This window comes from Podarcis muralis, chromosome 8, assembly GCF_964188315.1.
Source record: "Podarcis muralis chromosome 8, rPodMur119.hap1.1, whole genome shotgun sequence".
Taxonomy (NCBI): domain Eukaryota; kingdom Metazoa; phylum Chordata; class Lepidosauria; order Squamata; family Lacertidae; genus Podarcis; species Podarcis muralis.
In genome coordinates this window covers 67,836,082-67,849,583 of record NC_135662.1, presented here as the reverse complement: position 1 = coordinate 67,849,583, position 13,502 = coordinate 67,836,082, and the positions used below count along the sequence as shown (strand labels likewise).

The following is a 13,502-nucleotide window of genomic DNA, read 5'->3' as shown; positions in this document are numbered from 1 at the left end:
GATACCACATGACTGTATTTCTCTTTGTCCTCAACCTGCTGTGCCAATTGGCTTATTTGGGTCTGGGGTAGGAAAAAATGTCCTATCTGCTCTCCAAATATTCATAATTTGGTAAACGTCACTCTTGTCCATCTTAGGTAAAGGAAAAGGGGCCCCTGACCATTAGGTCCAGTCGTGGCCAACTCTGGGGTTGCGGCGCTCATCTCGCTTTATTGGCCGAGGGAGCCGGGGTACAGTTTCTGGGTCATATGGCCAGCATGACTGAGCCGCTTCTGGTTAACCAGAGCAGCACACGGAAACGCCGTTTACCTTCCCGCTGGAGCAGTACCTATTTATCTACTTGCACTTTGACGTGCTTTCAAACTGCTAGGTTGGCAGGAGCAGGGACCGAGCAACAGGAGCTCACCCAGTCGCGGGGATTCAAAATGCCAACCTTCTGATCGGCAGGTCCTAGGCTCTGTGGTTTAACCCACAGCGCCACCCGCAAGTCCTTGTCCATCTTAGTTGTCATTTATTTTCCTAAACTAAAGAAAGAAAGTCTCATACTCTCTTGCCTTTTCTCACATGAAGTTGCAACATATCCCTATTCATTTTCACTTCTGCAGCTTTTTCAGTTATTATATTCATTTTCAAATCAGGTGAAAATAACTATTATACAGTAGTATAATAGAACAGAGCGTTGTATTTATTATTCACTGTCAGGAGAGACCAAAAAAATACCTTCAAAATTAGTTATAACTGTTTTCAACTTTTCTTGCTATTCTAGTTGTTGTTTTTATTTAAAAAAACTATTATTGGATAAAAGCAATCAAACAAATTATCAAGCCATGCTTTAAATTTAGTGTCTGAACTAGAAGCAAACCAGAGAATTAAAAGTTACTAATGAACCTGAACGGAGCCTTGATTAGGGATGATTTATTCCTTGCATATAATGCCTTCTAAATGTATACTTTTTTACAGGTATTCCATTGATCGAAGCAGTGATCCCGGGCGCTTCTTTTATGTCGACATTGCAACAGGTGCTCTGATGACTGCAAGACCTCTGGATCGGGAAGACATTTTGTGGCACAATATCACCGTCCTGGCCGTGGAGCTGAGTAAGGAGAACAAAAACCATGCAAATATGTTTGTTTCAACATTTCGGGCTGCTGCACATTTATCTCCACCTTATCCTCTTTTCAATTATGTTTTATTGTTTGTTAACATGGAAACAAGGACGCGGGTGGTGCTGTGGGTAAAAGCCTCAGTGCCTAGGACTTGCCGATCGAAAGGTCGGCGGTTCGAATCCCCACGACGGGGTGCGCTCCCGTTGCTCGGTCCCAGCGCCTGCCAACCTAGCAGTTCGAAAGCACCTCTGAGTGCAAGTAGATAAATAGGGACCGCTTACTTGCGGGAAGGTAAATGGCGTTTCCGTGTGCTGCACTGGCTCGCCAGATGCAGCTTGTCACGCTGGCCACGTGACCCGGAAGTGTCTCCGGACAGCGCTGGCCCCCGGCCTCTTAAGTGAGATGGGCGCACAACCCTAGAGTCTGTCAAGACTGGCCCGTACGGGCAGGGGTACCTTTACCTTTACCTTTTTAACATGGAAACACAAGAGTTCAATAAGCACGTCTGGCAGACTCTTGGGGTGATCCAATCCCATGGCAAGATCCACTGTGGATTTCTGACTCAGCTGGCTAATTCCTGGTTCAGAGACCCCAACCCCGGCTCAGCCAAAGCCAACATAACTTGTTCAGCTCAGCCAAAGTTTGCTGAGCTGAGGCCAGTGTAAGTCCCAAAAGGGGGCATATTCTGGGGTGGGACCAGAGAGAAGAGACATAGGCTGGATCATAATCCCATTCAACTCAGTCATGTGACTTGGCAACCTGGCATAGAACACTTATTTTAAAGGCTTGTTCTCCTGCCAGGTTTAGGATGGGGTTTGGATGTGGTACAGCTTTACACTGGCTCGCTCTACGCCAGCCTCGTGTGCATAGGACTGCTTCCTCGATAACTTCACTGCAGTTAAGAAACAGCCCGAGTTCAGCCTACACAAGCCGTATGACATGCATATTTATATGCACTGCAGTGGAAGCCACGCTTTGCATCTGATTGAGGGAATGAAAGTAGCATTTAATTTTTACGCTCCTAGGGAGGTCTGCAAATGAAATGTTTACTCAAACCATTAGCATTCAAGGGAATTGTTGTTTAATTTCTCTTTCTTGCTTTTTTTTAAAATTAAAAAAAAAATGCAGTTCAGATAAGAGCTAGCACACGCACTCTCGCCCCAAGAACTATTAGTAGCAAAAACAGATGCTCTGAATATTACAGGGCTTATCAGAGTAGAAAGCAGCATTATCAGGAAGGATTGAATGGCTCAGGGATTTGCTAATGAGCTCAGAGCCTTTCACTTCTAGGTCACTGGTTCAAAACCTCCTTGAGCCAGTAGCAAGCGACTGTTATCACCATCTGCTTGCTTGCTTTTTTTAGTGGCCTCTAGAAATAATTTTGTAATAAACCCGTGTTTAGGGCAGGGAAAGCTGCTTACCAGGGTCTCAGATATGTACCGAAACGTAGGGGTCACTGTTGCTTGAGAACTACCGTGGCATTTCTGAGAAACCTTCTGCCCCCGTACATATTTAGAGTTTCAGTGTATGAAACACTGGCTGGAAATCGACATTACAGCAGACAAGGGTCATTATTTTTTTTAAAGTTATCTGTGTCACGTTCTCATCTGATGGGGGAGGAAATTAGTTTGGTTTGCATTTTAAAATGAACCTACCTAATTCACACTTTCAGAAACACTAATCGTGCTGTGGGAACATTTTTCTATCAATCTGAGTCAGAAACTGTGAGGACGTTTGGCTCTTCAAATTTTCATACATAAATGCAACAAGCACTTTGTGTAAGAGACTCAGGAGCATTCCTAGGGACTGGACAGGTTGGCACTCACCAAGGGCGCAGGCTTGTGTGCGTGCGCGCAAAAATCTTGCCTCTCCACTCTTGCTCGGAGTGGCTTGGAGCCTGCCCAGCCATCCAGACGTTCTCCAGTTTGCTCCTCCGCTGTTTGGGGGAGGGCACCAATATTTCTCCTTGCCAAGGGTTTAAGGGAGGGGGGTTGCCAACACAGCTCCTTGCAAGGGGACACTGATACAGCTCCTTGCCAAGCGTGCAAAGGAGCCTAGTTACTCCTCTGAACACACTAGAAAAATTTTATAGAATTACAGAATTGCAGAAATGGAAGGGGCCTTGAGGGTCATCTGGTCCATCCCTCTGCCCACAGCCATCCCTGGTGGGCTCAAACCTTCTAGACACATCAAGTAATGAAACCAGAGCCTCAAGAGCGCAACATGTGCTGCAACACACTGCAGGTCTGCCTGCTCTTCTTGGGCAACCTCAACTCTCAAATGTAATGCACGGCACCAAGATTAATTTACACCAGGACCAAGCCACTCTGATTTTTATCTTTATTTTTTGCTTCGTTCTATCTTCTTACAGACAACCCCTCGCAGGTTGGCAGTGTTTCTGTCACGATAAGAGTGCTGGATGTGAATGACAACGCTCCAGAATTCTCCAGGTTCTACGAGGCTTTTGTATGTGAAAATGCTAAAGCCGGACAGGTGAGAGAAGCTAAGAAAAACTGCACCATCTTCTGTGTGAATACTCCACTGTATAGCCTGAGCTTACAAAATTAGAGGGATTTAAGGGTACTACCTGTGGACCCAGGGTTTTTCCCCCCAGGGAGAACTCGCCTGAACTCAGGTGGGTGCGATTGCCTTTCTAAGAGAAAGAGGGTGGCATTCATGATGAGTTCCAGCACCTCTTTTTCTAGAAAACTAGCACTGTGCGGACTGACGAATTCATGTTTTGTGCAATACCAGCATAGTAAGAGGTAAAGGGACCCCTGACAGTCAAGTCCAGTCGCGAATGACTCTGGGGTTGTGGCACTCATCTCGGTTTACAGGCCAAGGGAGCTGGCGTTTGTCCGCTGACAGTTTTTCCAGGTCATGTGGCCAGCATGACTAAGCTGCTTCTGGCACAATGGAACACCGAAACCAGAGCAGCGCATGGAAATGCCATTTACCTTCCCGCCGGAGCAGCACCTCTTAATCTACTTGCACTTTTTGCTGTGCTTTCGAACTACTAGGTTGGCAGGAGCTGGGACCGAGCAATGGGAGCTCACCCGGTCATGGGGATTCGAACCACTGACCTTTTGATTGGCAAGCCCAAGGCTCAGTGGTTTAGACCACAGCGCCACCCGCGTCCCATGCCAGCATAGTAGTGACTCTTAATATTGCTGCTTCAGAGCTACCAGTGAGTTGAGGAATAATGGTGGGTGAAGTAGCAGGATGCCAGAGAAGACCCTTTAACTTGGATCAGCTAAATCATCGTGTCCTTTCCACTTCCAGGGTTATTATGCAGGCTTTGGGGTGCAGGTACGGCCAGGGCATGGAGTTTGTTTAACAGCTACCTGTGTTCCTGAGTCCAAAGAACTATTGGGAATTTGTTTTGACTCCATTTTAGCTCATTTCTCACTACCCAGTGCAGTTCTGCATATTTCATTCACAGCTACATCTGCAAGAAATCACATATATTAACCTTTCTCTGACATTCTCTGTGGTTAATGTTTACTGTGAAGGTGTCCCCACATGGTCCTGTTTTATATTTAGATACAAGTTGAAACAGCACTTTTTCTTTTCCAGTCCAAAATGCCATTAAATACAAATCTGACCATGCAAGCATCCTTCACATGAAAATACAGAATGAGTGATTTACCTCCCTCTTTCTCTTACAATTTCTGGCAGCATGCAAGTATTTGAGTTGCATCCAGTGGATGCACTAACCCAAGGCAGCTCGTCCAACTAGTCTTTCTCTTCCCCTCATCCTCGCCTCCTGCAGCCTGAAACCTAAACTCCAGAAAGCTGGAGAATAAACATTGGTTGTGCAGAAGGGCAATAGAAGGGGGTTGCACGAAACCAAACAGAGAGCTCTCATGGCAGCAGAGCTGGAGCAAGATCTCTCTGCTTAATTCCAGCCCGTTCCCCTCTCACACTGCAGCTACATTACAGGGCAGCCCTCACCATTCAGCCCCCCTTGGACCCTCAGAACAAGGTTTGTAGTGAGGCACAGGGCAGGAGGGGGAAAGAGGAAGTTCAGTTGCACGAGGTGCCTTCATGCTCACACAGCCATTGGGTACAATCCTTTGGATTTGCAAGGCTCTTCTTGAAGCAGAAGTTGTGTCTAGGAGGTATAATGTCTCCGAGAGTTACATGCAAAGTTTCTTTAGTCCTGTGATCCTGGTGGGTGTCCTCAGGGCCACAGGCTATTTCAGATCTTCCTCCCTGGGAGATGGAGACAGATTTTGAAAGCCTCCCACTCCATAACCTCTGCAGCTCTTGCCTTATCAAGGTCAAAGCTCCAGTGTCATAGACTCAGAATTGCAGAGTTGGAAGGGACCACAAGGAATGCAGGAATCTTTTGTCCAACGTGGGCCTCAAACCCATGACCCTGAGGTTAAGAGTCTCAAGCTCTACCCACTGAGCTATCAGAAAGGGGGCGTGCTGGGGAAGGTTCACAGGCATACCAGGGACTGAACCTGTGACCTCCTACACACAAAGCATACGCTCCGTCTCCTGTCTATGGGACATCCAAATGTTAATTTGCCCTTCTCATATTTTAGCCAGCTTAGGTTCGCCCATTCTGTTTTTAATCATTTCACTCACCATTGATTCTGGCAACGTATTGATTGCCTTCATAGATCCCTGCTCCCTCAAGAAGATGAATCTGGGCTTGGCTTTTCCTTGCAATCCTGAAACACAGCTTTCTCCTGCACTGGAGCTCTCATCAGACCCTTTGTTTTCCTCTCCCCTCCTACAGCTGATTCAGACAGTGAGCGCGATTGACCAGGACGACCCACAAGAGGGACAGCACTTCTACTATAGCTTGGCTCCTGAGGCAGCTAACAACCCCAACTTTACTCTAAGGGACAATCAAGGTAATTGGAGCGGACACCCATTTGTTTTGCTAACTAACGTCTTCTGCAATGAGTTGGTCTTGGGAGGCTTGGACTTAGCACTGCGTCACGAGACTGCCGTTGCAAATGATGCCAAGTGACACCTGCTCCTTAAGGGCAGCAATAAAATGACATATTATTTTACACTTTGAACAGTTAGTCCAGAAATTTCCCCCTGTCTTAGTGACAGGTTCTCTTATTTTGAGGAAATGTGCCAATGTCGTGCAAATTCAAGCCTTGTTGTCATGCTCGTGGGCACCTTCTCTGAATGTTACCCTGCTCAAAATGCTTTAAAGGTCAGGCTTATAACTGGAATTGCAGGGGAAATCTAGGGGGTTATTATTTGGCTCTTTCCCCACACCCACCCAGAGCACAGAAAACAGCATTTCCTAGGTACTTCAGAAGAAGCGAGGAGTTTGCGTGCCCAGATGCTGTCCCCCACCTCACTCTGGGAGCCAGATCTCAGTTCAAGGAAAACACATGACAACATATTTGGGATTAAAATGGCCACAACTTTATTAAATTTCAGGTGGCTTAGTCATTGGGCGTATATCCCTCTCAGCCCCCAGCTGGGGGTCTGAGGCAAGACAGGGTCAATTGGGAATATGGGGGCACTCAGGACTGGATTTAGGTTTGATGAGGCCCTAAGCTACTGCAGGTAATATGTCCAGCTGTCCTTTGTCAACAACAAATTGTCACTGTTTTTTGTGTTGAATATATGCTATATGGTACCGTATTTTTCGCTCTATAGGACGCACTTTTTCCCCTTCAAAAATGGCAGGAGCCTCTCCGCTGTGCGCCACCTCTCCAGCCGGGAGAGTGCGTGCGGGGCTAAAGGAGCCCCACGCGACCCTCTCCCAGCTGGAGAGGTGACGCGCGACTATGGCAGGAGCCTGTATAGCCGTGCGTCACCTCTCCAGCTGGGAGAGCGCGCGGGGGGCTAAAGCAGCCCCCCGCGACCTCTCCAGCCGCGCGTCACCTCTCCAGCTGGGAGAGGGTCACGGGGGGCTGCTATCCGCAGCGTGGGGAGCCCTGTGGGGAACTCCTGCAAGGCTCCCCATGCTGCGGATGTCTGCCCCGCGCGAGGGGCGCTCTGCTTTAGGGCGCCCCTCGCGCCGGGTGGCAGGCTGCTATCCGCAGCATGGGGAGCCCTGTGGGGAACTCCTGCAGGGCTCCCCACGCTGCGGATGTCTGCCCCACGCGAGGGGCGCTCTGATTTAGGGCGCTCCTCGTGCCGGGTGGCAGGCTGCTATCCGCAGCATGCGGAGCCCTGTGGGGAACTCCTGCAGGGCTCCCCACGCTACGGAGGTGTTCCCGAAGCACCGGGCGCTCTGCTTTCAGGGCGCCCGACGCTCTGGGAAGCAGGCTGCTATCTGCAGCCTAGACAGCCCTGCGGGACCTCTGCTTTCAGGGCGCCCGACGCTCTGGGAAGCAGGCTGCTATCCGCAGCCTAGACATCCCTGCAGGACCTCCCGCAGGGCTGCCTAGGCTGTGGATGCGTTCCTGAAGCTAAAGCAGCCCCCCGCGACCCTCTCACAGCTGGAGAGGTGACGCGCGACTATGGCAGGAGCCTGTATAGCCGCGCGTCACCTCTCCAGCCGGGAGAGCGAGCGCGGGGCTAAAGAAGCCATAGCCCCGCGACCCTCTCCCAGCTGGAGACGTGACCCGCGACTATGGCAGGAGCCTCTCCTTTCCCCGCTCCCCGACCTGCTCTTTGGGGCTGGTGGTGGGCTTCCCCCTGCCAGCCCCAAAGAGCAGGTCGAAAGGAACCTGAAGCCTGGAGTGCGAGAGGGGTCAGTGCGCACCGACCCCTCTCGCTCTCCAGGCTTCCAAGGTAGCCGCCTGAAGGCGACTGAACGCACCTTAAACGGCACCTTGTTTTAGAGGGGGGAAACAAGGCAGCGCCTCCCTGATATCGCCACCACAAAAAAAAGGTGAGTCACCACGACACCCCTTCCTCGGTTGTTGAACCACCCAAGGCCTAAAACCGCCAAATTTGTGACAATTGCTACCAGGAAGGCAAAACCTGCAGAGCAGGGGAAATTCCTTCCCGGCTCTGAAAAACAGCAATCAGACCGTAGCAACGCCCCTGGACCTGGAAAGGAAAAAGGTCAGCCTGGAAAAAAAGATAATATTGGAGGAAGAGCTGGGTGGGTGATGCTCTGGGGCTGACTTTGCTGCAGGCGTCAGCGCGGGGCCCCTTTTATCCTCTAGGAGCAGACTGGAGTAAAGCCTGCTCAGTCCCAGTCTGCTCCTCTTGCCCCCATCCCACAGAGGGGCCAATTTGAAAAGGGGTTTTTGGCGGGAGCCCAGAAAAACTCTGTGGTGACTAAGGGGGTGGGGTGCAGCAGTGTGGCTGCAAGAGGATGGCCGCAAGCCTCGCCCACCACCAGACCCAGTGAGCAGATACAGTCATACCTTGGGTTACAGACGCTTCAGGTTGCATGATTTCGGGTTGCGCACTACGCCGAACCCGGAAGTACCGGGACAGGTTACTTACAGATTTCGGTGCTTGCGCATGCATTGAAGCACTAAATCGCACTTTGTGCATGCACAGAAGCGCTGAATCATGACCCGCGTGTGTGTGCAGACGTGCGGGTTGCGAACTCCGAGCATCCACTGTACTTCCAACTGCATGTATAGAGAGAAGCATACAGTTGGAATGGCAAGTAGAATGCATGAGAACCTCCATATAATATGCCTTAGGAGTGTCCTGTTCTAAGATACTGCATTCCATTTTACCCCACCCAGTGCAAGCCAACCAGAATGCTCAGTCATCAGTGGCCTGTTTTGAGGGTGTTTTGCCTCCTTTCTTACAATATATATTATTAATAATTTCAAGTATAATTTGATACTTTGCTCCTGGTGCATGGATAGTGCCATTTCGGACTTACTTATTTCTTACGCTTTTATATCGCCCACCCAGCCAAGTTCTCTGAGCAGTTTGCATAAACCATAAAATAAAATTCCCAATAGAACACTTAAGGCCATGTACACACATCTCCATTTACTCCGGCTTCCACTGCTGCCATGCAACACATAACATTAGCCACAGTTCATATCTACCTTGTAGTTTCCTGAGACATGCTGCTCTTGGATGCATTTTTCCTCTGTTCCATCTGATTTGAAAATGTAAGCAACACACGCCCTGCACAGTTAAGCTGAGGTGCGTACGTTTGAGACAGTCATTGTGTTATGTGCAGGTGACTGCACATACAACTTCATGAATAAGAGTTGGGTGGGCTGCAGGTGCAGGGAAACCCAACAGGTAATGTGCACCAGGTGAGGACATCCACACCCCCTCTTTAGTGCATGCAACCATGTGCAGATGCAACTTGAAACTCAGCAGGGGGAAACTGCCTCACTTGCATTTTAAACTGCTAATTCATACATAGCCCAAAATAAAATCACAGAAGCCTAGCAAAACAAACTAAAACCAGCACCAAACCCTAGTGAAAACCATTAAAACGCAGCAAAACTTTGCACAAAAACTGAAGCACCTGATAGATCATTATTAAAAGGACTGGCACTCTTGAGAATTGCAATTGCGGTTAGCATGGTATGGAATGGGGTGGCATAGAAATAAACAGCACTGCAGCATCACCTAGTGGTGAAAACAATCTGCATAACATTAGGAAAAGCAGGGAGAGTAGCGATTTAGGAAGCCTCCAGTTATTTCGCAGGTGGCGCTGTGGTCTAAACCACAGAGCCTAGAGCTTGCCGATCGGAAGGTCGGTGGTTCGAATCCCTGCGACAGGGTGAGCTCCCGTTGCTCGGTCCCAGCTCCTGCCAACCTAGCAGTTCGAAAGCACGTCAAAGTGCAAGTAGATAAATAGGTACCGCTGCGGCGGGAAGGTAAATGATGTTTCTGTGTGCTGCTCTGGTTTCGCCAGAAGCGGCTTAGTCATGCTGGCCACATGACCCAGAAAAACTGTCTGCGGACAAATGTCAGCTCCCTCAGCCAGTAAAGCGAGATGAGCGCCGCAACCACGGAGTTGTCCGCAACCAAACTTAACTATCAGGGGTCCTTTCGCTTTACCTTTTTTTAGCATCACCTAGTGGTGAAAACAATCTTTGTAACATTAGGAAAAGCAGGGGGAATAGAGATTTATGAAGCCTCCAGCTATTTCCATGTACATCAAATCACAGTTCACCTTGCTGAAAAGTGACATGTAATTTTCACATAGATGTTTTTCTTTGGATGGTTAGAGCGCTATTCCGTTTAGCATTTGCCCATTGCAAGAAAGTGATTCTGTTACATACCGTACATCATCTGAAAGGCTGATCAGCATGTTACTGTGGATGCTGTACACTGATGATGAGCCAGTCCCTCCCCAGCATAGCTGGTCCTCTATTTGGGGTTCCTCTAAGCAGGGCCGGCCCTACCATTAAGCAGAGTAAGTTAGCTTCCTCAGGCACCTGTTTTTGGAAGTCAAGAAAGGGCAACAAAATTATTAATCAAATAATTTAGGGGGCGGTTGTTTTGTTTTTGTTTTAACTGCTAGAGAGTTTTAGAAGCATTTCTGGTATTTTCTGCCTCAGGTGCCAAAACAACTTGGCCAGCCTTGCATACTGCACCCAAGGTACCACTTGCTTCTCTGCCTCAGGCAGCAAAATGTCTTGGGCTGGCCCCCTGCCTCTTAAATTCAGAGGATAGATATGAATGCAGTCCTGTTCATTGTAGAAACCTGGGCATTCGGTGGGACAAAGGAATAATCTAATTATTCAGAGGAATCTGCATATTAAATGTTTTGAAAAATTCTGAATATTAGCAGATCTTCTCTCTTTAGATAACAAAATGAAAATCTACTTCAGTAAGTAAGAGGTGTCTTCTTGCATCAGCATGTTCTAGCACTAAGCTGCCTATATCAGTTATTTTGAAACAGCTGCCAGAGTTTCCAGGGCATTGCCTTGCTAGAACACACTGTGACCTTGTCTTCCTTTCTTTGAACATGCGTTGCTGATGAGGTTGAAAGAAGCCACCACTACAGCATTGGGTGATCCAGGCTCACTTCATCCTTGAGGCACTGTGTTGAGAGAGAGAAATTTGGGGAGAATTCTCAGCATCAGATGTACTTCCTACCGCCACCAAGCAAACAAGTGGTGTAATTTGGAGTGACAGCAATGAGTGAATTGCTGTTCCTTGTGTTTTGTTTTGAAGACCAGTTTTCAAGCACAGCCATTGTATCAGTCACAAGAGCAGATATTGGTCCTGACCTGTGGCACTTAAATGTTCATTTAAAAATTGAACCCTTGTCATCTTTTAAATGGGGGGGGGGGATCCCAGAACAGTGAATTGGAAAATGTTTGGTTTTAGAAATGCTAGATGTCAGAATAAAATAGAAACTTTGGTATTTATTACTTCATAATCAGTAGAGCAATTAAAATAAAAAAAAATTTAAAAAATTTAAAATGGGGCAGGAGAGTTTGTGGTAGAACTCCCACTATTTCTTAAGTCTTGGTGGGTTGTGCCTCCTCCCCCCCCCCCTTTCTACATTCTCTCCCTCTGGGAGGGAAATAAGTCCTCCATCTCTGAGGCTGATATAGTTTCTGGTTGTGTTTGGGGGCATGTCAGGCTTAACAAGGGAATTTAGGATCCTTGCTGGCCCCAGACTGGTCTTCAATGCTGTCACCAAGCCACCCCATTTTCAGTCCCAGGACAGGCAGGGCAGTGGAAACCTTTGCTACTAACCAGAGAGGACCTCTGGTATCAGGACCTCCCACTCTGCCCTCATTGAGAGAGGTCCAAGATATTCTATGAACTCAAGAACTCCCAGGCCCTGTAGGATTGCACCCTGCACTGTACAATGCAAATACTCTTCAATAACTATCACTATAAAGTAGGCATATACACTGATTGGCCCTCACCAATAGTGCCAAGGTTGACTTTGCAGAAACAAAAAAATTCAATTTTCAAATGCATAAAATGATCATTCTAGCTCACAAAAACATTTGTATAGTTGCCTTCCCAGGTCATGCATTACTACTGTGATGCGTCTGCCACCAAACTGCTAGTTCCCTTCGGTCAGGATCTGTGTTACTGCAGCAGTGTATGCAAGCGCTGAGCAGCCATATTGTATGGTTGCTACCACCACTATTGACCACTCTTGGCAAGGGATGTAACTTTATGCTCTCTGAACAAGACTTCTATGATCAGCACTCGTGTCTGATATTACCTGACCATGCCAAAGCAGGTTGTTTTGCTAGCAGTCTTGGCAGTGTATGTATGGGTAGAGAACTGGCACAAGTAACCATTTTCCAACAGAGTAGATTTCAGTATATACAATATTTAGAGATACCTACTTTTCATGCCAATTCGGTAGGGAATGTCTGTCTCTCTTAAGTGATAGAATACTGCAATGGCCGCTATCCAGTGCTGAAAAATAAAAAAGAGAGAGCGCTTTAGATTTCTGACATCCATGTCTTATCCCATCATGTTACTTGCAAACAATACTTATGGCATCAAATCACTGTGGCATCTTATCGTGCGCAAACAAGGTTTGGCACAAATGCATTGCACTTGAATTGTCAATCTGTCAACAAGCCTGGAAATTTCCATAGCGGCCGGTGCACCAGATGCCTGCCCTGACATTAAGCTTGTCAAAAAAATAAATAAAAGGGATGGAAAGGGATAAATGCTGCTAACCTCTAAGAAACCACCTTGGTTTGCTTTTCATCCTGCTTAGCCATCAGGAGACTTTGACAATAAATCTAGCTAAACTCCAGCTCAACCCCAAGCCCTCTACTTCGGTCAAATGTACACCCTCCAACGTCTGAGAAAGTGGAATCACAAGTTTGATAGTAAAGAGAGAAAAGGGTCTGAATTTAGTGTGCATGTCAGTGTACAAATCCTAGTATCTTAGAGCTAGCATTTTGTCACAGTCTTCATTTTCTTTCCTCTGCCCACATTCACACAAGGTAAGCACAGCAGCAGTAGGCCGAAGTAAATATAGTATTCTAAATGTATGGATCCAAAGCAAAATAGTTTAATAGCATCTACCTCCAATTGATTTTATTTTTTTTACATTGCAAATCAATACTGACATCTTTTATTTTTCCCCACCTTCTAGACAACACAGCTTGGATTTTAACCAGGAGATCAGGCTTCCGGCAGCATGAGCAGAATATCTTTTACCTTCCTATCCTGATAGTTGATAATGGACGCCCCATGCTGAGTAGCACTGGGACGGTAACCATCCACGTTTGCAGCTGTGACGACAAGGGTCTTGTGATGTCCTGCAATGCAGAGGCCTATGTGCTCCCTGTCAGCCTGAGTAGAGGAGCTCTTATTGCCATTCTAGCCTGCATCTTTGTCTTGCTAGGTAAATATACGTATCGTTTCTTAAATTAAGAGTAACACCATCTGTTCTTCAGGCACAATGGAGGCGGCTACCATGCTTACTAGAATGCAGTCCCAATAAAAGCAATGTTCTAAAAATAGGCAAGCTTTCGAAAAGGCTTTCTCATTAACGTTTTGTGTAAAGTACTGTTCTTAATTGATTTGACTTGT

At 47.4% G+C, this 13,502-nt stretch overlaps 1 protein-coding gene and 1 long non-coding RNA gene across 3 annotated transcripts in view; one reads left to right on the top strand and one right to left on the bottom strand.

Moving 5' to 3' along the window:
• The window catches only part of CDH20 (cadherin 20), a 163,256-nt gene that overhangs the window by 147,537 nt on the left and 2,217 nt on the right, over positions 1–13,502 (top strand). For both annotated transcript variants that reach the window (XM_028737906.2, XM_028737905.2), the window contains exons 8-11: positions 961–1,097; positions 3,478–3,599; positions 5,857–5,974; positions 13,063–13,314. In XM_028737906.2, the coding sequence (XP_028593739.2) occupies positions 961–1,097; positions 3,478–3,599; positions 5,857–5,974; positions 13,063–13,314 (629 nt within the window). The remainder of the gene's footprint in view (positions 1–960; positions 1,098–3,477; positions 3,600–5,856; positions 5,975–13,062; positions 13,315–13,502) is intronic.
• The window catches only part of LOC114600988 (uncharacterized), a 73,550-nt gene continuing 61,022 nt past the window's right edge, over positions 975–13,502 (bottom strand). The window contains exons 2-4 of the long non-coding RNA XR_013394033.1: positions 12,296–12,368; positions 10,256–11,019; positions 975–1,093 (exon numbers count right to left, since the gene is read on the bottom strand). This is a non-coding gene — a long non-coding RNA (uncharacterized LOC114600988). The remainder of the gene's footprint in view (positions 1,094–10,255; positions 11,020–12,295; positions 12,369–13,502) is intronic.